This window comes from Nannospalax galili, unplaced genomic scaffold (assembly GCF_000622305.1).
Source record: "Nannospalax galili isolate Female #2095 unplaced genomic scaffold, S.galili_v1.0 scaffold100, whole genome shotgun sequence".
NCBI lineage: Eukaryota > Metazoa > Chordata > Mammalia > Rodentia > Spalacidae > Nannospalax > Nannospalax galili.
The window spans coordinates 4,893,475-4,918,932 of NW_008352891.1; the positions used below are offsets into that span (position 1 = coordinate 4,893,475).

A 25,458-nucleotide genomic window follows, 5' to 3' on the forward strand; every position below is an offset into this window, starting at 1 on the left:
CATACCCTTGCTTTGTGACACTTTTCCAGTGGGCTGGCATATGCCCCTTTGAAGTGTGTGACATATGGCAGACCTATGGTAGGGGTACCCCTGGATCCAGATGGATACTCACATCCAGTATGCTCGCAGCAGCAACTTCATCCAGGTGCCGGAAGACAGAATTCAGCACCTCTCTCAAGCGCTTGGTGGCGGACTTCTTATGGGGTTGCAGGAGTACAGCCTGGAAGTTCACTGGCAGTCCATACCTGTTCAGACAAAATGGGCCAGTCAGTGCTGAGTGTAAACGCTGGCAAAAAGAGTCAACTCCTAAAAATGAATGCCTTCAGGGTCTGGGGAGATGACTCAGCTGTTAGAAGACTCCAGTTTGGTTCCCAGCACTCATGTCAGTTCACAACTGCCTGTAACTCCAACTCCAGGAGATAAGACAGTCTTCTGGCCTCCGTGGATATGAATGCACATACACACCATTTCATACGCAGACATAGAAATCTTTTTAAAAAAGTTAATGAGTGACTTCAATTGACACAACTTGGGGAAATATGAAACTATAAAGAAAACTCAGGCAGATTTCTAAAGGTCAGAGGTGAGAGCTGACTCAGTCCCCCTGAAATGTGCTGACACTTATGATGAGATTCTGATAGGAACCAAGAGCTCATGTCCCTGACCACCAGTGGTGGGTCTTTGAATACTTGAGCCAAACAGGCTGTGGGTCTGAACTTTGCAGGTACACAGCATTGAAGACCCCAACAATGCAGCTGTTTGTCCCTGCTGAAGGACAGCAACAAAAACTAGGGTCTACCATGGAAATTAGATCTGTTAACACCATCAGTGCCCATGAATAAACTCCCCTGGCTCCCACACCTTCCCAGTCTTCACAGTGGGCCAAGTATCCCTAGGATGTAGCACTGCCCCATTAGGTCTGCAGAAGCAGAGGACACAGGATCTGATGTGGCCTCAAGTGCCTCTGCTTATGCTGCCTGGCCTTCCTGGAGATGTCATACTGGCCAGCAGGATGACCAACACAGAGGTGGCCCCAAGTGAGCAGGTGATCCAGCCAAATTTTTTTCTCATTAGTTCCTTGAGAATTTCTTAAAATATATTTTGATCATATTCATACACCCCAACAACTTTCAGATCACACACTGCTTTCTCTACCCACTCAACTTTGTGTGTGCCCCCCCGCCAAGCCCATTGAGTCTAATTTGTGCTATCTATATGCTTTTGGGTATGGGGCCATCCACTGGAGAGTAGCCAACCTACCAGAGGCCACACCCTTAAAGAAAACTGACTCCTCCCTCACTCAGTAGCTGTCAATAGCCAATAGCTCCTCAGCTAGGGATGGGGCTGTGCCTGTCTTCCCATCCCATGCTGTGATATTGTCTGGCTTGAGCTTGTGCATGCTGTCAGAACCACTGGGTTCATAAGTGCAACTTCTCAGTTGTATCCAGAGAATAGTTTCGTTGTAGTTATCCACCACCCTCTGGCTCTTACAATCTTTCTGCCTCCTTCAACAATCCCTGATGTCCCATTTAGGGCTGAGCACTCTACAGTCATTCTCTGCACGTTGATTCTCTTATTTATAGACAAGTTTTTGCTCTTCTAGCCCAAATTGGCCTGAAACTCAGATCCTCCTGCCTCAGCCTCCCGAGTGCTAGGATTACAGGTGTGAAGACCTCGTCATCTTCCTGAGCCCTTCGGGTCTCTGCCTTCTCTCTTGGTAGTAGCCACCCTGCTAACCTAACTGCACCAGTTCACATAAACACCTCCATCCTGCCAAAACATGACCAACAGACTGAGCAGTTCTCCCAGTACTCTTTCTCAAGGTGATGTTCCAGGGTGCTCTGACTCCTAGGGGAAAAGCTGCCTCTTCTGTGATGGCAGAGGTGAGAACTGCTGCATGCTGTCTGCTGTTTCTGGGCCCATCCTCTGATTAACATGAACCAGTTCTCTCTAAAGAGCCAAGTCTGAGCATCTAGTGCCCTATGTTATTCATTCTTCAGTCACTGCCCTCCTTTATTCTCTATCATTGAGCTACAAACTCCAACTCCTATGGGTGATTTTCAATTCATACCTGTGCTCACCTTGGTTTCTGTATTTTCCAGTGAATCTATTTTTGCTTTTGCTAAATAATAAAAGACAAAATGAGTTTTACACATGGTAGCCTTCCTATTTTCTTTGGGGGCTGCCTCGAGGGCTGGCCTTGGAGGGTGAGAACTAAGGACAGTTTGGGGCATCTTCCAAGAGCCACTGGGGCCCTCCAACAGCACAGAGGATCTGTGTGGGAATGCAAGTGAGGCAGGCAAATTAGCACAGATGTGTCAGGCAGGAAAGAGGCAGGGCAACTGGGGATTTATTTGACTAAATGGAGCAGGTTGCCAAGGCCCAAGAGGTAGCAAGCTACAGCCACAGAAAACAGTACTGGAAGGCAGGAAGAGAGAGGCAGGAGCTGGACATCCCAGCTGCCACCTCAAGACTGTCCAGCCAGCATTCCCTCCACGCACCTGAGCACCGACTCCACAAACACTCTCAGGGCCTTTATATGGATCCAGGCGATAAAGGCCTCACTGAAGTTCACCTTGAGCCAGCGTAGCAGAGGGCCCTGAAGAGACAGAAGAACAATGTGACAGACACTTGCCTGAGCCAAGAAAGAGCTTGCTGTTGACAGAGCAAGTCCTGAGCTCAGAAGAAAGGCCCAAGAGCCAGCAGAAACGGAGCCAGTGGGAAGAGCCTTAGGGAGGCTCAGGACCACCACATGCAGGTGCCTGGTACTGGGGAAGCTCCAGGGGCCGTTCACCGGCACATGCGAGGGGCCACCACAGACCAGGGGTGGGAGGCTGGGCAGCTCCTGACATCAGGCAGCTGATGGGCACTCTGCTGATAACGGCACAGCCCAAGAGCCCACCTCACCAGAAGGCACTGCCCCCAGGGTCCGGCCCATCCACCAGCTCCAACTGCCAGGGGCTCTTCAAGCCCCATCTAGACCACAGCTGCTGCTACTGAGCCTAGTATGGCTGGTCCTCAGGGGGAACTCTCACCTCACCTGACACCTCTATCTGCCCTCCAAAGCCAGATGCTCCAGCCGGGGCAGTCAGGGAGGAGAACTGAGCTGCCCAACCACCCACCCTCCAGCCAGGGCTCTGCCCGTCACCAGTCACCAGCTCCAGCCACCTTCAGCCAGGGCATAGGCACCCGGCCAGCCAACAAGCCCCCTTCCCTGCCTGGAGGGGCAGCTCCAGAAAGGCCCTGAAGGTTAGGCCAGCATAATTCTGGGCTCCTCTGATTGCAGACCTCACAAGCCGTAGGAGACAACAGCAAATGCAAAGATTTGTTCCTCAGAAGAGCCTCTACTGGCAGACAGATGCGAGCCAGGGAACCCCAGGGCTCCCGAGGGGTGCTTACCTCGCCCTCGCCCTCACTCTCTCTGTCTCTGTCGGTCTGCCCCGCAGCAGGCCTAGCAGGGTTACCTAGCGGGGTTACCTTAACCTTGTGGTCCCGGTAGGTGGCTGATCCCTTTTTAAGAGCAACACAGGAAGTTTGCTAAAGGCACAGAAATGATTTATTAATCTTTCAGCAAGCATGCATCACAAACACAAATAATTCTTGTGGCCTGAAAAGCAAACTCTGGAATCTGAGCCCACAAAAGGGTGTGGTGAAGGGCCCAAGGCCTCTGGTTTCAGATGCTAGGGACACAGCCAAGCCTACCTGCCTGCTTGGGTCAGGACTCCAGCAGCAGTAGGCAAAGACAGCTGGACGTGTTAATGGAACTAGTCTGGCCTATGGGGCTTATCTATCTGGGTCCTGTCAAGACATCCCTGTCAGGAACAGCTGCCTGCCTTCTTGGTATTCACAGAGCACTTAGGGATGTCACATGCTGGACACTAGTCAGACATGCAGACAGGCCATTTCACCCTTTATCACCCTGTCTGCAAATGGGTAGAAAGCAAAGGTCAATTCTGTCGTCCAAAAGTGACCTAGCCCATTGCCTCCAGTAGACAGGCAACTAAAAGGATGCAGTCTGCTAGGCTCTGCCCACTACCAATCAGGTCCATTTGGAGGGAGACTCTTGGAATGCTAGGGGATTGAGGTAGGGAGGGGGTCTTTGCTGAACCCTTCAGAGGCTCTGCTTGCTGGCAGTTTCTGAGTGTTTCTCACCCACACAGACTGGCAGCCTCCCCAGGGCAGTTGGGGATACAGAAGTCTATACTGTGTAAAGATACTACCAGCTGGCAAACTGATCCCCATGGGACAGGTGGCAGGCTCACTTGTATCATCCCTGATCCACAGGGGTTTGGGCAGGTCTGTGTCAGTGTAGAGGTAGCTGCCTAAGGTGTTACTTCACCTGTGGCACAGACCTTCACCATCTGACCCCACCCAGGGATAGTGAGGAACTTGGAGTCAGGAGAGCAGTGACCCAGGAAAAGCCCCACCTAAAGGGGAAGGCTTGGCATTCATGGTTGGGAGGGTTCCGGGGCACCCTTGGCTTTTGCTCTTGTTAGTGGCATTCACTCCTGCCTGGATGTGCCATGTCTGTACACTGCTCAAAGGAGTTGGGCACCTCAGAGGCTCCGATCTAGCTGGGTCCTTGATCCTCAGCAGCCCCTGCTGGGACCCAGATGACTCTGGGCCTGGGCAGTGTAGGTGATGGCTCAATGCACACATGTATCCAGTGTGTGTGTGTGTGTGTGTGTGTGTGTGTGTGTGTGTGTGTCAGGATAGGAGAGTTAAAATTCTCCGATATCATGCTGGAGATGTAGCTCAGTTGACAGAGTGCTTGTCTAGCATACATAAAGCCCTGAGGTCAATCCCAACACCACATAAACTGGGCATGGTGGCACACACCTGTAACCCAGCACTCTAGAGGTTGAACCAAGAAAATCAAAAGTTCAAAGTCATCCTCAGCTACATAGCAAGTTACAGGCCAGCCTGGGGTTCATAAGACCCTCTCTCAAAAACAACAGTGCCAGGCATAGTGGCACATGCCTTTAATCCCAACATTCAGGAGGCAGAGGCAGGCAGATCTCTGTGAATTTGAGGCCAGCCTGGTCTAAATAGTGAGTTCCATGCCAGCCAAGACTACATAAGGAGACCCTGCCTCAAGAAATTTATGAAATTCCCTATCAGTTGGTGTTTCCTTCTAAAAAGGAAATACAGCAAGTAGGTGGGATTCCGAGAATCCATTTGGGGGGTTTGTACTCACTCCCAAAGGGGTGGCTGATTTTCTGAGCAAGGTCACCCACACAGCAAAGTCAGTATGAATGTGCACAGGCTATCTGCCTGATGTAGGAAGAGGCCATAGTTGAAGTGCTTGCTGCACCTGCCCAGCTGCCCCTCCTCTTCCCAGGCATGTACTTATAGGTGTGTGTACACACAGGCTTTGCTCAGAGGACGCAGGTACATTTTACTCACTTCTCCCACCCATCACTAAGGCAGAATTGGAAGGTGCTCCAAAGAACCCTTCCCACCTGGGATGGGATAGAAGGGACCAGAAAACATCCCACCCTGATAAGCTTCTTGGGAGTCATGAGGCCGAACCTGGTGCTGCAGCTACAGGACACCAGAGCCTATAATGTACCCACTTTACAAAGGAGCAGAATGACTCCCCAAACTGCATGGTTTACAGTCCAACACGGAGCTCCCATTGAGCAAGGCTGCCCTCCACAGTTTCAAGTGACCATGGCCAGAAATCTCTCAGATAAGCACCCACTCTGCTAAGAACACAGGGTGACGCCCTCAAAGCTACACAGTCAAGGACAACAGGTTGACCAATGGTAGTGCGCTCTCCAAAGTAATGGTACTACTCACTCTGGGCACAGATGCTTCAGCCTGGCACCCACCTACTTGACTTCTGGAGAGGCTACACCTGGCCAGGGCACACCTCAGCATCTCAGATGCCATGAAGCAAACAAGCCTTTCCAGAAGGGCAGTGCTCTGAGTAGCTGAGGCTGGTCCAGCCCACCTGCAGTGAGGGAGTGGGGTTCGGTGCACACCCATCTCAGCTCACCTGCGCCCATCGTCCTCTCATGGTCATTGTTATGGGGGCCTCGTGGGAGCAAATGGTCATGACAGTGTGAGCCCAGGGAAGGGGACAGGGAGGTAAAGGAGTGAGCTTTGACCCCAGAACACTGAGGGGTGCATTGCAGCTGCCTAGAAGGCCATGGCCCACACCCCATACTCACATACTGTTGCTTCTTATCAGACAGTAGTCTGGTCATCTCCTCCCTTTCCCTTTTAATTTCTTTCTCGTCATAGTAAAACTCACGGACGGTGAACCTCAAAGCAAGCAGAGCACAGCTTTCTCTGAGTAGCTTCCAGGAGGAGCAGAGACATCACCAGGAAACACACATCAAACAAACCCCAAGGAGCCCACCACCCATACCCTTACTTGTTTTCTTTGGCTTTGACTTTGAAATCATTGATCACTTTTCGAAAGAGAGTCACTGTGAAAAGGCCGCCCTCATTGTCCTCAGCAATCAATCTGTTGAGGAGAAATGGTTCATTCACTGAGTGATCACCAGTCACCCTGTGCTAGGCCTTGAGCTGGAGCTGGGCTCAGAAGGGCCTGTCTTCACCTTAAGAGGTTTCCTGGGCCTGGTGGCCTATGCTTGGGCCCCTGGCAGCCACCAGGGACTGGGAAACAGGGGCACCCTGATAGCTTCCTAGCTCCTGCCTCCCACTCACCCACCCCTCTAGGCACCAGCCTCAGAACCAGTGGATCTACTGATTTGAGAGTGATAGGGAGTGTAGCATCTGGTTTGTCTTATGTTCCTCAAATGGCTGAGGGATCTAGCCCCTCCAGGACCCTGGCTGCCACAGCTGGCACACATATCCCTGGCTCTGCAGAAGCAAGAAGCAGAAGCCATTCCATAAAGACCATACCACTTCCAACATGACAAAGCCCTATCTGGGTATGTCATGCCTAGCGTGCTGCAGCCTTGCAGTCACTGTCCCCAGCAACAGGAGGCCAACAGTCTAAACATCCCTAAGTTCCATGGGCCAGAAATTTGAAACTGCTGGCTTTAGGGCCTAGGCATGGCTCACTGGCAGGTCATTTCTTCTGTTCTTAGAGCCTGTACATATGAGGACTGCCCCCAGGCCCCAGAACTTTCCAGAATTGTTGGTGCTGCCTCTTAAGCACCCTCTTAATCATGAAGAACCCAAAGACTACTCTGTGGCTCACCTTTCAAGCTGTCCCTCTGATAAGAACCCTAGTCTCAAGAGTAGTGGATACTTGTGCCTAGCAGGCAAGTCCAGGCTGCTGCTCCCTGTGCCCAAAAATGTACCTCCCCTTTGTCCTTCCACCTCCCTAAGACCTCAGGCTGTGACCATCCTGTTTCTTATACCCCTCAATTTAGCTCCTGATAGCTATTTCCTGTGAGTTAGTAGCAGGCTCCTCAGGGCTAAGATTTCAAGAATGGATGAGATTGAATAGGATGGGGGAGTAGGCAGGATAGGACACGATGGGGGAGTATGGTGGGATGGGATGGAGGAGTAGCTTCTGCCTCCTTCTTCACCGCAGTCTGCAGACCCAGAGATACTTATGTCAGCTGCAGCAGCCAGGGCCCTGGAAGGGCTGGATCACTGAGCCATTTGAGGAGCGTAAGACCAACCAGACACTGTACTCTCCACCACTCTCAAGTCAGCAGATCCACTGGAGCCTCCAAGGCTGGTGCCTGGGAAGCTATAGGATGGGAGGGGGTAGGATAGGACAGGGTGGGGGGAATAGGGTTGGATGGGGGATAGGATTGGATGGGATGGGATAGGATGGCATAGAAGAGAATGGGATGAGATGGGATGAGAGTAGGATGGTGTGGGTGGGATGGGATGGGGTGGAGTGAGATGGGATGGGATGAGGTAGATGGGGTAGGGTAGAATTGGGTGAAGTGGTGGGGAAGATGAATAAGCCCAGCCTACCTGTAACTCAATCTTAACTTTCATTTATATATACATAAAAGTACCCATCTTGGAGTCACAAATAACTTTCACAGTTGAGAGTTTCCCAGGCTCCCGTTGCACTGCACTAGTCTCTTGGCTGCAGGTCTCCCCTAACCTGCAAGTGACTTTTTCTCATTTCCATGGCCCCCATGATTCTACTGCGGATTGTGTTATGCCCTAAACACTGAGACATTCCTGTCACATACTTTTTTAGACTCTATAAAAATGGCATTGTTCTCTTTATACCTGTAACAATGAACCTTCTTCACTCATTCTCAGAGTGAGGATCTCTGAGTCACTGCTTTTTCTGGTTGTGTAGTACTCCATGATGAACACAGGTTCAAACCAGTCCTGCCTGTCATTTCTGCAGTGCCCCTAGAATGCAGCTGTTCTAACCCCCCAACAGGCTACACATTGAGACTGTCTCTCTCCCCGACTGGAACTCTGGCCAATCCCTGGGATGTTTGGGTATTTGCTGGACACATCCCCCTCCCCAGGTGGAGCAGAATGGATACTTAATACAGAATACAGAGCATGCAAGCAGAGGGCACAGGAGAGGCCCTGCTGGATGCAGCCAAGATAGCCTTCCCAGAGGAGTGGGGAAGTGGAGCTTTGAAAGACAAAGGCAGATTGGCATGCCACAAGGTGCAGGGCCAAGGAATTATAGGCCTCAAGAAGGCAGACGTATGGGGCTGTGAGGTGTCACACCCTTACAGCATGTTTGGTGACCAGGTACCCAGCGCACCCACATATGACTCTCTGTGGACCCAGACCAAGCTGGGGTCTCACTTACTTAGTTGACCGAGGGACCACCATGTCTGAGAGAGACTCGTAGGTCTTCTGCCACTGTGCATAGCTTGACCTGGGAGGACAGAATCCTTGAGTACTTTTGGCAGAAAGGGCTCCTAGTGTCTCAGGAAGCCATGTGTGCTTTTTCCCACAGAGTGCCCGAAACATCCTCAGAGGTCCAGCTGTGGCCCTGCCCTATCCTGAGCCAAGTCTGCATTCAAGGGCCCCAAGACTTCCCAAAAGGTCTCTGTATGGAGAGCTCAGTTTGTATTTGCAGCTTACTAATAACTTTCTGATCTTGGCCTGGGTGGCCTGATACGAGGTGACCCTCGGGTCAAAATGGAATAAAAGGCACCCCAAGCTTGTGGACATGAAAGATTGTCTAGATTTGTAGCATATAACACAAGTACTCAATAAATGCTCCATCATTGCCACCCCTTCCCACTTCTGTGCCTGTAGAGACAGTGGCCTTCTGGGGACCCTGTGCAGTGCTGACCTGGGGTCATCAGGGCAGAAGGGGCCCACCTTGCTCTCCACTGGACAAGGCACCCCCACTACCTTCCTGGCCACATACTTAGGAACAATGACCAGCAGCGTGATGAGATATTCCGAATCAAGCACAAAGTCTTCTTTGCTGACAATATCACTCAGTGTCCTAGTGAAGAGGTTCCCCCTGGAAGGCAGAGGAACAAAAGGTATGATGGGCAGAAAGAGGCTCATCAACCCCACATGCTGTAACACCCAGTCAACCAGGAGGAAATGGAGCAGGCTTGGGGGAGTCTCCAGGAAGGTAAGCCTTGGATGCAAGCCCAGGACTATAGAGTTGTAAGAGAGTGCCACCTCAAGTGCAAGGAGGCTGGCAGAGCCTTGGCTGCTATCAGCAGTCACTCAGGGGCTGCCGAACTCAACACCTCAGTGACCTTCCCTGGCCCTCAAAAGCCACCCACCTGCTAGAAGAGGACCTCAGGTGGCAGACAGCTAAGGTTACTCAACATCAACACAGTGACCAGGTCTCTAAGCTGCATGGGACAGATAGGCCTAGATAGAGCTCTGTGTCACTTTACAGGCTGTTCAGTCCAGCAGCCAGGGACACTCACCTGAAATAGCTTTGTTATGCCACCTGCTCTGGCTCAAATGAAGAACACGGTATGATAGCGCACAGATCAAGGATGGCGTATAGACAGATACAGCTGTCACACAGGCACAATGGTTCCTGAGACTGCACAACCCTCACCCAGAGCCCAGAGAGCACCAGGGCTGTGGTGTTAAGCCCACTGCTTCCCACTTCCCAAGCACAGAGCCAAGGCAAAAGCCTCAAAGACCAGGGGGAAGCCCCATCCTCCAAGAGTTCTCCCTGCCTCTGAGCCTGTATTCCTTCCTTCCTGCCCCCTGACAGCACCGTCACCACATAGCTGTGGACAAATCCCAGTGGGACCCCTCCAGAGGCAGCTGAGGCACAGCTACTCTGTCACCACAGAAAACACATTATTTTTCTGCTATGTGACCTCATCTCTAGTTTACCTCTGCACTCCAGCACAAAGCAAACTTTCTACACTTGATGAATGAATAATTGTGACTGCAAATGTAGGACCTGTTTCATTTTGCTTTATATCTTTAGGACCTGAGGGGACTCTGTAGATGCTTTAAAATGTACACAGAGAGAAGAAAATAAGGAGCTAGCCAAAGAATGCTGCTCAATAATTCAGTCAGTGACAACAAATCAATTGATGATCAATGAGGGACACAAACCAGCTGAGTGAAGAGGTTAGACCAGTAATCTGCTAAAGTTTAAACAGATTATTTATTTACTTACTTTATGTACACGTGTCAGGACACCTGTATGGAGGTCAGAAGACAACCTGCAGGAGTTTTCTCCTTCCACCATGTGAGTCCCAGGGATTGAACTCGGGTGGTCACACTTGGTGGTAGGTACCTTGACCTGCTAAGCCATCTCACCAGGCCCCAAACTGATTTTTAAAAATTATGTGCATGTACGTGTATCTGTGTGTGGGTATGTAAATGTGGGTACAGTTCCCGTCAGAGGCCAGAAGACGGCATCAGACCCCTAGAATCAGAATTATAGACAGTTGTGAGCCACCATGTAGGTGCTGGGATCCACACTCAGGTCCTCTAGAAGAGTAGTACATATGCTTAACCACCAAACCATCCCTCCAGTACCCCCCTCAAACAAATTCTTAATAAGCCTATGACTTGGTGGTAAAGTGAGTGGATGGCAGCATACTCCGGGCCCCAGGCTCACAAGTTCTAAGCCCTGAGCTGTGGTCACTAAAGCCCACCTTACTCCTGTCCTCTGTCACTCACATCCAGGTAGCTCTGAGATGGAGTCAAGCAATCGAAACTGAGTTTCTAACTGATATGGATCTCACTGTGTTTTTTCATTTTCCACCAAGGACTGCAGCCTCAGTATCCCTTCTCTGGAAGGCCAGAAGGACCAGAACATTTTGGATCTGGGATTGTTTTGGACATTTGAATATTTTATAGACATAATGAAAGAGCTCTCTTGAGGATGGGACACAAGCTGAAGCACAAATTCTTGACTTTATATAGGCCTCACACAATAGCCTGCAGGTAAACTTACACAATAATTTTAGTGTCTGTGTTTTGGCTGTGGCCAGAGCCATGAGGTCAGGTATGGAATTTCTCCATTTACAGCATTATGCTGACATTCAAAATTTTCCATTTTTGAAGCATTTTTCATTTTGGGTTTTCAGATTAGTAATGGTCAACTTGTATTTGCTTTTGTGGCTAGGAAACCTAGCCCAGGGACCCTCAAGAGAGACACACTATAGAAGGTGGCGTTCTCTGGCTCACATGTACCTATCTGAGGGAGGCTGACTCTGAACTCCTGGGCCACTCCTCTTTTTGGATTATCTTCAGAAATCATCAAAAGATCAGAACTAGAATCTGGGGGTGCTGGGGGCTCCATCATGCTCACTCATGCCTATCCATCCTCCCCACCTCTCCAAGAGGTTGCCTAACTTCTTACACACCTTCAGTGTCAAGGTGCTCACTACTACCCCCAAGATGATCCTTGCCATGGTGGCCCTGAGCTTGCTTTTCTACCGATTCCACCACTTTACTGTTTGGTCTGTCTGGGGCCCCAAGTTGTCTATACCTCTCCATACAGCCAGGAGGACAGATGGTACCCGAGTCCCTGCAACTGCCCCACCCTGGGCTGCTGACCACTATCCTACCTGCCCTTTGCAGAGGGCTGGGCTCTGACATCCTATCCTCCTGCTTCCCCATCCCCATTAGCTTGGATATCAGGACAAGGGCCTGGGCAGGCTCCTTGGAGCTCTTATAACTGGGAGAGGAAGGGAAAAGGAAGGAACAGAGCAGGAAGCAGCATTGTGCTTCTTTGGACACAAGCAGGCACCATCACCCCACCTGGCTCTGTCCTCTCTTCTTCTGCTCCACATCCCCAGGGCACAGCCCATCTGTCCACCTTTCTCATACCCAGCTCAGTCTCCAAGCCCCCAGCTATAAGGAAGGCAAGAGCAGAGGTCTCCACCCCCCCAGACTCATGCACCAAGCACACAGTGGGAGCCAGGACGCACGTGGATTTCTTCTCCAGGTTCTCCAGGTTGGTCTTTAGAACATTGTAAGAGGCTATGCGGGACTTCAGGTCTGTCTCAATCTGCGTCAGTTGCTGGGGGATAAGGAAACATTCCTGGTAACATTGAGGAGTTGGTGAAACTTTTCAAAAATCTACCAAGCATTCAGGCAAATTTAGTCCAATCCAGCCATGGTGGTTTATTCCTGTAATCCCAGCTGAGACAGGAGGATTAGGAATTCAAAGTCATCCTCTGCTACATAGTAAAATGGAGGCCAGCCTGGGCTGCATGGAACCCCGTATAAAAAAGAAAAGAAAAATGGCAACTTGTCCACTCGTTGGGGGTGGTCCCATCCATCTCCCTCCTGTCCCTCCCAACCCCTAGCACCTGGCCCTCATGGTCAGTCTCCACATAGGGAGGTGGAAGGGTTCAACGTGTCACTTTACAGGTCCCAAGGTACAAGCCACACAGCTTGCCCAGCATCACACACCAGCTTAGGCTCCTCGCTGGCAAGTGCATACTGAGCTTCTAGGAACCCCACAACCCCACATCCAGCTCCCTTGGCTCTGCTAGAGGGCAGCCAGTGATCCCACCCTGGTTTCCATTGCGACCCACCACACAGCCTCCCAACTGCCCACCTATCCCCACTTGGCTGCAGCCTGTTCCTAGCCTATTGAGGCATAATGACTGAGAGCCTCTGCTTCCCACCTCAGTCTCCCCATCCACCTAACAAAGGAGTAATGTCTCTGTTGGAAGGGTTGGCCACAGTGATTCAGTTGTTAAGAAGGCTGTGGTAAACAAGCATTCAGATGTTCCAGAAGGTGGTGATTCAGTGCCACAATGAGCCCCTCCCACAGGTTGAGGGCTGTGGTAATTTAAAGGCTCACAGCAGATCTGGCTCTATAAGGACAACACTGCAGTGGCAAACACCCTGCGGCGATGACTAGAACAGGTGGATATGTATCAGGGAATGCATGGGTGCATATCAGCTGATAAGCAGTGGTAGGCAGTGCAGGACCAAGTCTATAGTCCTGAACACACAAACCACCTCACCAATCCCTTGCTGTGCTTAGCAGTGCAGTGTGATGAGAGGATTTACACTCCCAGTGTGAGTGCATGTGGTAGGGCAGTTCATGTCACTGATAGGGGGATGCTAAGAATGATCTGATGAAACCCACAATACTGTGCCAGTTCTGAGCTTATAGACTGGATATTCAAAGGTCCTCTCTGAACCTTAGACACTGGTCACCTATACAGAGGAGAAGAGAACAGGAATTTAACAGTAGCAGGAGGCCTTCAGTGTTCCTATCTTTACACCAGTTTTTTGAATAAGATTTATCTTTTCCTTGAAATTTTAAAAACTTTAGTTTTAAACAAGTGTGGATTACCAGAAAGTTGCAAAAATGCTCCACAGAGACTCCATGTTCCCTTTGTCCGGCTTCCTCCACTGATGACATGCACCTATACTAGGTTCCACAGACTGTACAGCTACACTGTACATTTTGTACCTCACCACACACCACACTCAAGGTACAGCCATACCATATAACTATACAGCTGTACAATACAACTAAACCGCCACTCTGGAAGAACAGCAAGGTGAGGCTGGGGCCATTACAGGTGTTGGTTCAGGAAGGACAGAGAATCCAGGCTCCCATCTCCTCTGCCCCAGCTAGCATTGGTTCCCAGAGATGGAACCATCCCAAGGCTTCCACAGGGAGTGGAGTCATGCACAAAGCACAACTTGTGGAGTTTGGTCCTCTGCCCCTTATCCCCTCCCAGTCTCATGCTTCAACAGCTTTGGGCCTGGGTACCCTGGACTAGAGGGAAGCTGGCCAGATATCCTCCATAACTATGTTGCTCTTCTTCTTCCCCAGGTCAGATACAGCGTCCTTGGGACTCAGAATCCCAAGTTGGCATGACCAACCCCACAAACAACTATGTGCTGTGGCTCGGTGGTGGATATGTGTGACCATCTCTTGGAACCCACACCTGCCATAGTGCCCTGGGCTACCCCTGCTTGAAGCACCTTCCAGAATCCACCTGACTGTCTAGGCAGAGGGATGAAAGAACAGCTTGAGCAGTGCCATGCCCAGATTCCCAGGAGACCTGAAGGAGAAAAGTACCTGGGGCCACCCTTCCTGTCCTGAGCCACCTACCACCCTCAGGGAAGCTCAGCTCTTTAGAAAACATAGTGGCTTTGTTCAGGGCAGAGCTGAGATCTCTCCAGCTAGCAGGCCAGCCAAAGATGTAAAGGAGGTTCTGTATGTTCCGGCAAGAGGGAGGGACAGTCAGTCTTCACCCACAGTGAAGATACATAGAAGTCACCTTGGCTACAGGATGCCCACAAAATCCCCACAGACTCATTCTATGGGGTTTATATTTCATCAAGTGTAAACTGGAAGCCACGGTTTAGCAGAGAGCAGTCTGTGCTTATTGTCACAAGCTGCCCAAGGGATGAGTTGCCACTATGGGACTGAGAGGTAGGGCTCCTAAGCCGAACTGTTTTCTAATGCAATGAGGTTTTGAAAACAATCACCCAGAGGATCTGGGCCTTGTGGCCAAGGCCTGCAAGTCCAGCTACTAAGGAGGCTGAGGCAGAAGGATCAAAAGTTTAAGGCCAAATTCAGCAACAGAGTAGTTTCAAGACCAACCTGGGCAACTTATGAGGCCTTATTTCCAAAATAAAAAGTAAAAGTAGGGCTGGGGATGCAATTTTTAAATTGCTCAGTTTATACAAGGCTCTAGGTTCTACCCCCAAGTACCACAAAATCAATCTATCCATCAATCAATCATCCAGACGTCATCAGGTCACCTAGTATATAGTAGGGGACCTGATCATAATTTTTGAAAAGTAGGGGAGTGAAGTGAGTTAGGTACTGGGGTGTGGGGTCAGAACGCAGGTGTCTCAGGCCCATCCAGGGGGCTCTTGTAAGACCACAGCCAGCTCTCTGCATGAAAGGGACAGGATAAGTGTACATAGGAGCTTCTCCCTGAGTTTTAACCTTGCCCAGGGCACAGCAAGAGGTCACATTCCAATCAGGACTGGTTGGAGACCTACCCAGAGTCACTTATAAGGATAGCATCCCAGTCCATTGCCTCATCAAAATTCCAATGCTGGATGGGGCTGGAGAAACGATGGCTCATGGTTAAGAGCACTGGTTGCTCTTGCAGAGGACAAGGGTTTGAGTCCTGGCACTCACATGGCAGCTAACAACCATCTGTAACTCCAGTTCCAGGGAATTTGATGCCCTCATCTGACTTCTGTGGGAATTGCATGACATGGGTATATATGCATAAATATATGCAATACACTTACACACTTAAAAAAGTAATAATAAGCCGGATGTGGTGGCGCATGCCTTGTAGTCCCAGCACTTGGGAGGCAGAGGCAAGCAGATCTCTGTGAGTTCAAGGCCAGCCTGGTCTACATGGTGAGTTCCAGACCAGCTGGGGCTATGGGGAGACCCTGTCTCAAAAAGACAAAAAAAAAGTAATAATGAAATATTTTTAAAAATTCTAAGCCATGCAATGTCTCAGATGTCAGCTGTCCCCAAGCAAGCCCTCCTCACCTTGGCCAGTGTGTCCACCACGCTCACCAGTGGCTGCTTGGCAGGGTATTTGGCCATGTCCCATTCGAAGTGAGTCACAAAGGATGTCAAGTCAACTGAAAGAGCAAAGACAGTTCAACAAGTGAACACAGCCCTCTTGCCACTCAAGACTAAGACCCAAACCCAGAAGAGAGCCAGGCAAAGTAAAGCTGAGCTTGCTGCTCAAACCAGGAAGCAGTCAGTGAGAAGCCATGGAGCAGACCTGGGCTCTGGAGGTATAGTCACTCCCTATGGGAATAGTTCAGAGCCAGCAAGATGGGAGATGGGCATCAGCTTCACCCCCAAATACTCCAAAGCCAAGGGAAGGGCACTACATGTAACAGGTACTCCCTGAGCCCCAAGGTCTCCCTCTACACCTGTCAGTCCTAGTCGGCTATGCAGAAGGTCTGCTCTCCTAGAGGTGAAAACCAAGCAGGTGACATTCTGGGGCCACTGGCCACTTGTCAATGCTCTCCATTTGCTTGGGCTACACTCCCCAGTTAGATCACCATTCTATTTTGAGGCACCCCACAGGCACACCAGAGAGCATCAAACCAGCCCCTGAAAAATCACATGGCCATGCCAGTCACAGTCCCATGCCTGTCACAGGTACCACCTACTTTTGGACTAGTCTTCCAGCTCCTTGAGCCTTTACAGGAGCAAGGCAATGTCAACCCACACCGTCTAAGGAAGACACTTCACATTAGTCACACACTGGAGCCTGTCTGTGACTAACTTTTCCAAACCCAGAGCGATGGGCATTGTTCAGTGTGTGCCTTTTAAAGTCTAAAGTGAGCAGAAAGCACCAACATTTTCATCAAAACCAAGCAAACCTCACTACCTGCAGGGTGTCCCTGCCTGCCCTAGCCAGCTATAGGGTGAGGGAACGAAGTGAGGAAGCCTAGCTGATTGTGATAATTAGTTTTAGTTGTTAACTTGATACAATCTGGAATCACTTGGGAAGAATCTTGGTGTAGGACTGTCTAGATCAGATTGGCCTGTGGGCCTATCTGTGGGGGATTGTCTTGACTCAGAAAGACCAAAAGTTACTTTTGTCAGAGTATTGTATCACAACAGAAATGAAACTGGGACACTGACTTAGAGCCACAGGCCCCAAATGTTCACCTCTTAAAGGTTTGTTTGTTTTGAGACAGGGCCTCATACTCTGCACTCCAGTCTGGTCTGGACCTCACAATGTAGCCTAAGTTGGTCTTGAACTCATGGCAATCTGCCTGCCTCAGCTTTCCAGGTGCTGGTATTACAGGTATGAGGTACCAAGCCTGACTTAAGGGCTTACTCTTAAATGCTCTCTGCATGCCAGAGAGTGCTATGAAGGCTGTGTCAGGCCTGTTACCCTTTTCTCCTTCCCTTCCCTTCCCTTCCCTTCCCTTCCCTTCCCTTCCCTTTCCTTCCTTTTCCTTTTTTTTTCTTTTCTTTTGTCTCTTATGTGGCCCAGGCTGGCCTCAAACTCCTGAGCACAAGCCATCTTCCTAACTCAGCACCCCTGAGTAACTGGGATGACAGGTGTGTACCACCACACTCAGCTCATTATGTCTCCTTAGTGTGTGCTCTGTGGCAGTGGGACATTCAGTGGCTGTGTCAGGGCTGTGGTGTCTTCCAATCCTAGCAAGACAGCCCTGCCCAGGTGGAATTTCCCGAAGATTCTGCATGCCTTTCCCAGTGCATCCTTGAAGGCCTGCCATTACCCTCTGAACACACGGTCACTTTTCCCTATGTGGAGCCTGGCTCTCTGCTAACACCATTCCCACCCACCTTCAAGCGCTCATAAGTGTGTCAGGGACAAATGGGCAGTGATGAGAGGATGGCAGTGGGCTCTGAATCCTCCTACGGAGGCCACCACAGCTTCAACTGGGCAGGGACACCCACTGAGTCTGACAGGCAGGGGCTGCAGCACGTGGCTGTCAGATATTTGCGGGAACAGGAGTTCAGATGAGGTTGACATAGCAGGGAGGTGGGCAGGTACTGGGCAGGAAGGTAGACTGACCAGGTATGAAATCATGTCTGCACCTGTGGGCAAGACATTGGTCATGGAGGAAAAAGTCAGGGGCACATGCTATGGGAGAGTCTTGTGTTGGGAGTGGACAGAAGCCAGTGGGGTGTGGAAGAGAAGAGGAGACTGAGGGGGCAGAAGCTGTGGGAGTAGCAAGGAGGGGACCCACTTGACAGGATACAGGGTCAATGACACATAGGGTACAAAGGAAGTGACACCCAGATTCCTAGGCTGGGTGACTAGGTAGAGGGAGGGAAATGCATTCATCTGGGAACCACAGAGCAGGTAGACGAGGTAGAGGGGATGAGTTCAGTTTGGGCAAGGCTGGCTTTGATATGTGAATGCACAAGTTCCCAAAAAGAAGATGGAAAGCAATGAAGACTCAAGAGGAAAGTGGCCCTAGCACTTAAGGCAGGGAACACCTTAAAATAACAGGGATGATGATGCTAACCATTGAAAGAGATGACACAGACTCGCGGCTTACCTTGGGCAAAGACATGAATCATCTCTAATTTACTCTTCAGTCCTATTAAGGGCGGTCATTATCTCCATGAGGAAACTCCAGCACAGAGTAAGTTACGTAAGCTCCATTATAGCAGGAGAAAATGACCCTGCCCATCACAAAGAAGGGTCTGTGGTCCTTCTCCCTGTCATGTCCACTATCAGGACCCAGCTATGCTGAGGTGGAAGAGGGAGACTCACTCCTCCACCAGCCCCTTCACAAGAACCACACTCATATTTCCTAGAGCAGCTGAACTTGGACAAGGTTCTTAAGAGAACCCATGCTGGACATTAACAATACTGGTGTTGGAATTTACACAGCACACCTTGGCCTGTGATAAGAGAAGCTCTAAAATGCTAGGGGTGGGGCCCTCATCAGATAGGATTCATGTTCTTGAAAGAAGGGACATCAGAGTCCTATCCATGCTTACTCTCTCCCCAAATGCAGTCAACAAGGAAAGGCCATGTAAGGACACAGCAAGGTGACTGCCCACAACCAAGCAGAGAGCCCTCATTAGAACCTGAATCACCTGGCCAGGTATGGTGGTGCAGAGCCACAATCTCAGCTCTTGGGAGGGTAAGTAGGAGGATGCCTTGAGTTTGATGCTAGCCTGAGCTCTAGAGTGAGTTCTTATTTAAGCCTCCTGGTGTGTGAAGTTCTGTTGATGGTAGTCTAGTTGGACTGACAGATTTTAGTGTAAGTTGTGACATTAGGATTGTTTGTTTGTTTGTTTGTTTGTTTTGAGACAGGGTCTCCCCATAGCCCCAGCTGGCCTAGAACTCATTATATAGATCAGGCTGGCCTCAGTCTCACAGCAATCCACCTGTCTCTACCTCCTAAATGCTCGGATTAAAGGTGTGTGCCACCACGCCCAGCCATTAGGACAGATTTTGTCATTGCCATGCTCCAGAAGCTAAATAAGGTCATGAAGGGCCACTCTGGGGAAAGCAATGCTAACTGTGGGCAAGCATTGGGCAAGAGAACTTCTACTGGTCATCCCAAGCCCATCCCAAAGGTGAAGAACCAACCTCAAGGTGGCTGAGCAGTAGCCAGGACAGATGTCAAAGGGATGTGTTTTCAAGGGCACGCCCTCTCCACCCTTTGTATCATCTCCAACATCCCAGAGTCCTTCCACTCAAGCCAAGTACTGCCTAAACCCTCACCCTCTCTCCCTGCTGCTCTGACAATCTCTCCCTTTGCTGAAAGCACTATTGACACTGCTTAGCCACCAGGCACTTTCTTGCATTCTCAGGATCCTTCAGGACAAAGCTGAGACTCACTTGTCCCTGCGTCCCCAGTACCTGTCACAGCACCTCACACAGAATCAAGGATTCCACAGAATACTGAAGACACTGTGCTCCTCACAGCCAAGGCCGCCCTGGGAAGTCGCATTCTCTAAGATGTTTGGAAGAAACCCATTTTAGAGCAAACTCTGGTCTTCATGCCTTGTTACCAAATCCAAGGCCTTTGTGGCCTTCACTCCTAGGAGGGCATGTTCCACTGCTGGGTGCAAGGTACTGTGGGCTGGTCCCAAATGAGGCTGTGAGCTCCCAGGGGCAAAGGATATGCTTCTGGGCTATCAATCATCATTTATTTGGACAATTCTGGGGAAACTTAAATTGAATGAAGTTTTAAAATGTCTCTTGACTGTAGAACTTTGATGTTAGGGTGCATGGCTAAGGTTTGGCCACTACTGTCCCAGTGGGCCTTTGGCAGGGCTAGTTCACGGAGCATGTCAGAAACCCTAGCCTCAGAAATTACTGGAACCAAATGACAGAAATAATGCAACAGAAGGCAACTTTGTCTTAGTGACAGCCCACCTAGTTGAGGGATGGATATAACACAGTGATGACGCCTTCATTTAAATTGGAGTAGAAGGGAACATTTGGTTTGTTTGCATTTCATGGTTTGTTTTGCTTTGGTGCAACTTAAGGATAGAACCCAGAGCTTTGCCCTTCTCTAGCCCCATGGCCAATGAATCTCATTCTGAGCCCTGGACTGTGGTGAACATTATTTTGATCAGTATTTTAATGTATGCTTAAATCCTCATTCTTAGTGCTCTAAAAATCTTTTTTTTAATTAAAAAATAAATAAATAAAAATAAAAAAATCACATTTAACAAAACATAGTATGGCAAACAGCATTTTAGAAGACAATTGCAACTTCCAATCTGTAATGATTTTTTAAAATATTTTACTTATTATTTTTTTATTCTTTTTGGTCTTTTTGAGACAGGGTCTCCCTGTATCCCCAGCTGGCCTGGCACTCACTATGTAGACCAGGCTGACCTTGATCTCACAGAGATCCTCCTGCCTCTGCCTCCTGAGTGCTGGGATTAAAGGCATGTGCCATCACGCCTGGCTTTATTTATTATTTTTATTTTATGTGCATGAGTGTTTTGCCTGCATGTATATAAATTCACTCGTGTCCTACAATGCCTGCGTAGGTCATTAAGAGGGCGTCAGATCCCCTGGAACTGGAGTTACAGGTGGTTGTCAGCTGCCATATGGGTGCTGGGAATCAAACCCAGATTCTCTGAAAGAGCAGCCAGTGCTCTTAACTGCTGAGTCAACTCTCCAGCCCCTCCCCGCCCCCCTATCTGTGTAATGATTTTTTTTTTTCTCATTGCAGCTGGTTTGTTTGTTAGTTTGTTTGTTTGAAGCAGGGTCTTCCTGTAGCCCCAGCTGTCCTGGAACTCACTATGTAGACCAGGCTGGCCTTGAACTCACAGAAATCCACCTGCCTCTGCCTCCCAAGTGCTGGGACTACAGGCATGCACCACCACGCCCGGCCTGTAATGATTTTTAACAACTTTAAATCACTTGCTTGGGCTGAAGATGTAACTCAGCATAGCCTATCATGTACAAGGCCCAGGATTTAATCCTCAGCACCACATAAACCAGGTGTGCTGGTGCATACCTGTAAATCTCAGCACTGGAGGTGGAGACAGAGGATCAGAAGTTCAAGACCACCCTCAGCTACATAGTAAGTTTGAAGCCAATCTGGATGACATGAGACCCTATCTCAATAAAATAAAATAGCTTGCTGTTCCATTCTGCCAGTTGGAGCAGATTGGAAGAAACACAAAGCCAATGGCTCTGTCTAACAGTCACACCAGGAGTGGTTTGTTTCAGTACCATCCCAGGAGACTTAATGGCCTATGTGAACCTTGTCAAAGCCACACAAAGCAAAGCCTAGCATTTAAGCTGACAGGGTCCCTTAAGCAGACAGTCCCACAAAGCAGATGGAATGCCAGGGCAAACTTTAAGACCAGGAGGAGGAGAACACAATAAAAAGATGCAGAAGTTCACCTTGAACTCCAGAGTCAGCACATTCCAGGTAACATGCAGGATTGCTCAGGAGAGGCAGAGGGTAACAGGAGAAAGTGGGGGACAAGAATGAAATGACAACAGTCTGTGTCACATGGGTATGGTGAGCAAGCGCCAAGGTAAGAAACTGCTGCAGCCTGACCACTGTACCCCTACAACCAGACTGAACCTCCATCTTCCCAGGACAGCAACACACTGAGCAAGTGCACAGCACACGATGCACAACCTACTCTTTAAACATTTCATCTTTTCCTTCAAACCTGAAATATAAGATAGGGTCATTAAACCACAGAGATGTGCAAAGCCAAGTTCAAGTTCAGATGGGAGAGAATGAACATTTCCATTTGCCAATTTAAACTAGTAAACTTAAAAGCCTTTTAATGCTTCCAGGAGGGACTATGCATGCTTGAGCACGTGTGCATGCTCCTGTGTGCTTGTTCATGCCTGTGTGTGTGTTCATATATATTCATTCTACTTATTAAAAATGATATACACATTAAATATATATGCTCTCATTTTCAATAAATATGCACAGAGTTATATAAATTTAATTCTCTCTACAGATACTTAAGCATTTAATTCTGGAGTTTTCAAAATGTCCAAGTTTTTTTTTGTGTGTGTGTATTTTTGGTTTTGTCTTTTGAGACAGAGACTCATATAGCTCAGGCAGGCCTTGAGCTCACTATGTAGTTGAGGATGATCTTAAACTCCACCTTCCCAGTAGTGGGATTACAGGTGTGCACCACCATGCCCAGCTTCAATGTCTCGAAGTTTTTGCTGCACATTTTAAATGCAGTCCAAATGGTACACACACAGTTAACAGCCAAAACAACACTGATGGCATCTGAAGATGTGTCCCATGAGCCCAGAGGAGACAAAAACTCAAAACTGGGGTATCTGTCACAACACATTTGGAGTACAGCCCTGATGACAAGTAAAACTTGGAGGCATTGCTCAGCTAATGCATCCACATTTCATGCCTTGAAAGAAAAAGATGAGAGAGTGGAGGTGTGTGGAGTGTTCCATTCATAGCACAGTGGAGGTTAACAGAGCAAGTGGGAGGCCGAACAGGAATCTAGGTTCAGACTCACTTAACCCTGTTTATTTCACCTTCCACTGTGGAGTTCATCAATAGAGAAAGACACATCCTGTACCCTAGAATGGAAACAGGAGAGCTGGGAGTGTAGTGAGGGGGCTGGTTTCCAAACATGGCTGTGCTATTGCGCTAACATAGAGTTCACGGTCCCTGTCCACCCTAACTATTCAGAGCTCCCACAGTGGCCATGGAGATGGAATTGGCTCCCGAGAAAGAACTAGCCCTCACAGACCTACCTACCTCCATTAGCCAGGAGGTTCTCTTGGACCTTGCCCTTGGAATCTTCCATGACGTCCACCACACTCTGTGTCATTCTTTTTATGAGGCTTTGGAGAGAGAAGAAAGAGCCAGTGAGGGTGGGGAGCTGCCTGGAGGACCACTCACCCATCCTGCTGCCAGTGAAAGCAGGCAATGGAGCCTGAGAGACCTATGGGGGAATGATTTAGCAATCTGTAAAGAGAGACTTAAAATGTTAAGAGTCTTCAAACCAGTCATTCCACTTCTGGGAAACCATCTTGAGGAAACAGGAAAAAAAACAGAAAAGATTTCTGAATAAAAAGATGTTCTTTGCAGCGTGGCTGCTGACAATAAGAAGTTGGAAGCAACGCGAAGGTTCAACAATAGGGAATTGTTTGAGTGATGTTCTATCCAGTTGGGGATTATTAGGCAGCCATTGAAAATAAGACTTACAAGGAATTTCAAATACTGTGGAACAAGGCACGTATTATAATGTTAGATGGAAAAAACCAAGGCAGAAACTTAGACAGTATGGTCACTTGACTGTGCTACTTGTAAATATTATTTCTACCTGATATTTTTCTATTATAATCTGGCATTGATTTTATAATTAAAAAGGCTAAACTTCATGTCTCTAGCAAGCATACTAAAGGAAGAAATTAAAGAAGACACAGGATTTAGAAGTAAAGGGCTCACAATCATCATGGTCTTTCCAGCTACCACATCTACAATTTTGGCCAAATTGATTTGATTTCTTTGAGCCTTCTTTCTCTTATCTACAAAATATGGATTATATTCCATTGGTAGGATTATTGATATTAATACTGATATAATTAACCAGGTGCTGAGCATCCAAGAGCAGGAAGCTGATTGGATAGAAAGCCAGTTGGAATCTACTTTCCAAATTAGGATCATCAATCTGAAATTTTTGCCCATGCAAAGTTTTGCCTCAGGCTTTCTCCACTCACAAGAGTCATATTTGTTGCAAGGAGAATGAACCCAAGTCAAATACAGGGATGTACCACTATGCCCTCTTTGTACTGTACTGGGAACTGAACCCAGGGCCCTGTGTATGCTAGGTAAACACTCTACAAACTGAGCTACATTCTCAGCTCCCCCGCAAAGTTATTGCAGACACAAGTCACACTGGCCATTCAGAGCATGGAGCCTCAGGCCTGACATAGAAACTGAGGCAGAGGAAAATCTTGAAAGACGCTGTTACTGAAAACAAGAGAAGGAAAGAGATCAACATGTCTTCCTGACTAACAAAGCAATTGGTGTTGACGTCCAGAAACTGAAAAAGCACAAATACAAAGTAGTTTAAAAATGAGGACCCACTTTAGAGCTTGTATCTAATCCTTAAAAGATTTTAGGGCTCTTCAGAGGGGGGAATATTAGAGTAGCAAAAAGCCCCATAAAAATAAAAAAATGAAAGAAGAAAAAAAAAGAAAAAGAAAAAAGCGATGGGGAGATAGGGGAGGTGTTGGAGGGGAGGGAGTTGGCATGGATTTGATCAAAACACCTTATATACATGTATGAAATTCTCAATAAACTTTTTGTAAAAGATAAAAAAAAATGAGGACCCACACGGGAGAGGGAGAGGGCTGCAACTCAGTGGCATAACACTTGCCTAGCATGTTCAAACCCTTGATTTTGATCTGTAGCACTGCTTAAAAGAGAAAAAAAAGAACAATGGGCCAGAGATGTAGTTCATGTGCTTGCCTAGCATAGACCAAGCTCTGAGTTCAATCCCACAGAGAACATGGTGTGCTGGTGTATGCCTGTAATTCCAGTATTTGAGAGGAAGAGGCAGGAGGATCAGAGCTTCAAAGTCATCCCTGGCTATTTAACAGGTTTGAGGCCAGCCTGGGCTACATGGGACTCTTTCTCAAAAATAAATGAGAAAATTAATTAATTAACTAAATTTAGGGAGCAGGGGAGATGGCTTAGTGGTTTAAAGTACATACTGCTCTTTCAGAAGACCTAAGTTCAATTCCTAGCACCCACATTGGGCAGTTCACAACCACCTATAACTAAAGCTCCAGGGGATCTAATGTCTCTGGACTCAACAGACATCTGAACTCATAGGCGCACACACACACACACACAAAATTAAAAATAAAATAAAATCTTTTTTAAAAATTTATTTTAAGGGGCTAGAGAGATGAATCAGCAGTTAAGAGCACTGGCTGCTTTTGCAGAGGACCCAGGTTCGAATCCTAGCACCCATACGATAGCTAACAACTGTCTGTAGCTCCAGTTCCAGGGTATCCAATGCCCTCTTCTGACCTCCACAGGCACTGCATGACATGGGTGCACTTAATATACATGCAGGTAATAATACACTCATACATATGAAATAAAATAATAATAATAAAATTTTAAAAAATATTTTAT

At 48.5% G+C, this 25,458-nt stretch overlaps 1 protein-coding gene across 3 annotated transcripts in view; it reads right to left on the reverse strand.

Moving 5' to 3' along the window:
- The window catches only part of Atp6v1c2 (ATPase H+ transporting V1 subunit C2), a 45,546-nt gene that overhangs the window by 803 nt on the left and 19,285 nt on the right, over nt 1–25,458 (reverse strand). For 2 of the 3 annotated variants that reach the window (XM_017802481.2, XM_017802482.2), the window contains exons 4-13: nt 23,065–23,150; nt 15,869–15,963; nt 12,300–12,391; nt 9,296–9,394; nt 8,726–8,794; nt 6,383–6,475; nt 6,177–6,270; nt 3,400–3,537; nt 2,502–2,599; nt 113–245 (exon numbers count right to left, since the gene is read on the reverse strand). In XM_017802481.2, the coding sequence (XP_017657970.1) occupies nt 113–245; nt 2,502–2,599; nt 3,400–3,537; nt 6,177–6,270; nt 6,383–6,475; nt 8,726–8,794; nt 9,296–9,394; nt 12,300–12,391; nt 15,869–15,963; nt 23,065–23,150 (997 nt within the window). The remainder of the gene's footprint in view (nt 1–112; nt 246–2,501; nt 2,600–3,399; nt 3,538–6,176; nt 6,271–6,382; nt 6,476–8,725; nt 8,795–9,295; nt 9,395–12,299; nt 12,392–15,868; nt 15,964–23,064; nt 23,151–25,458) is intronic. The other variant, XM_008850112.3, reaches the window with a different exon arrangement.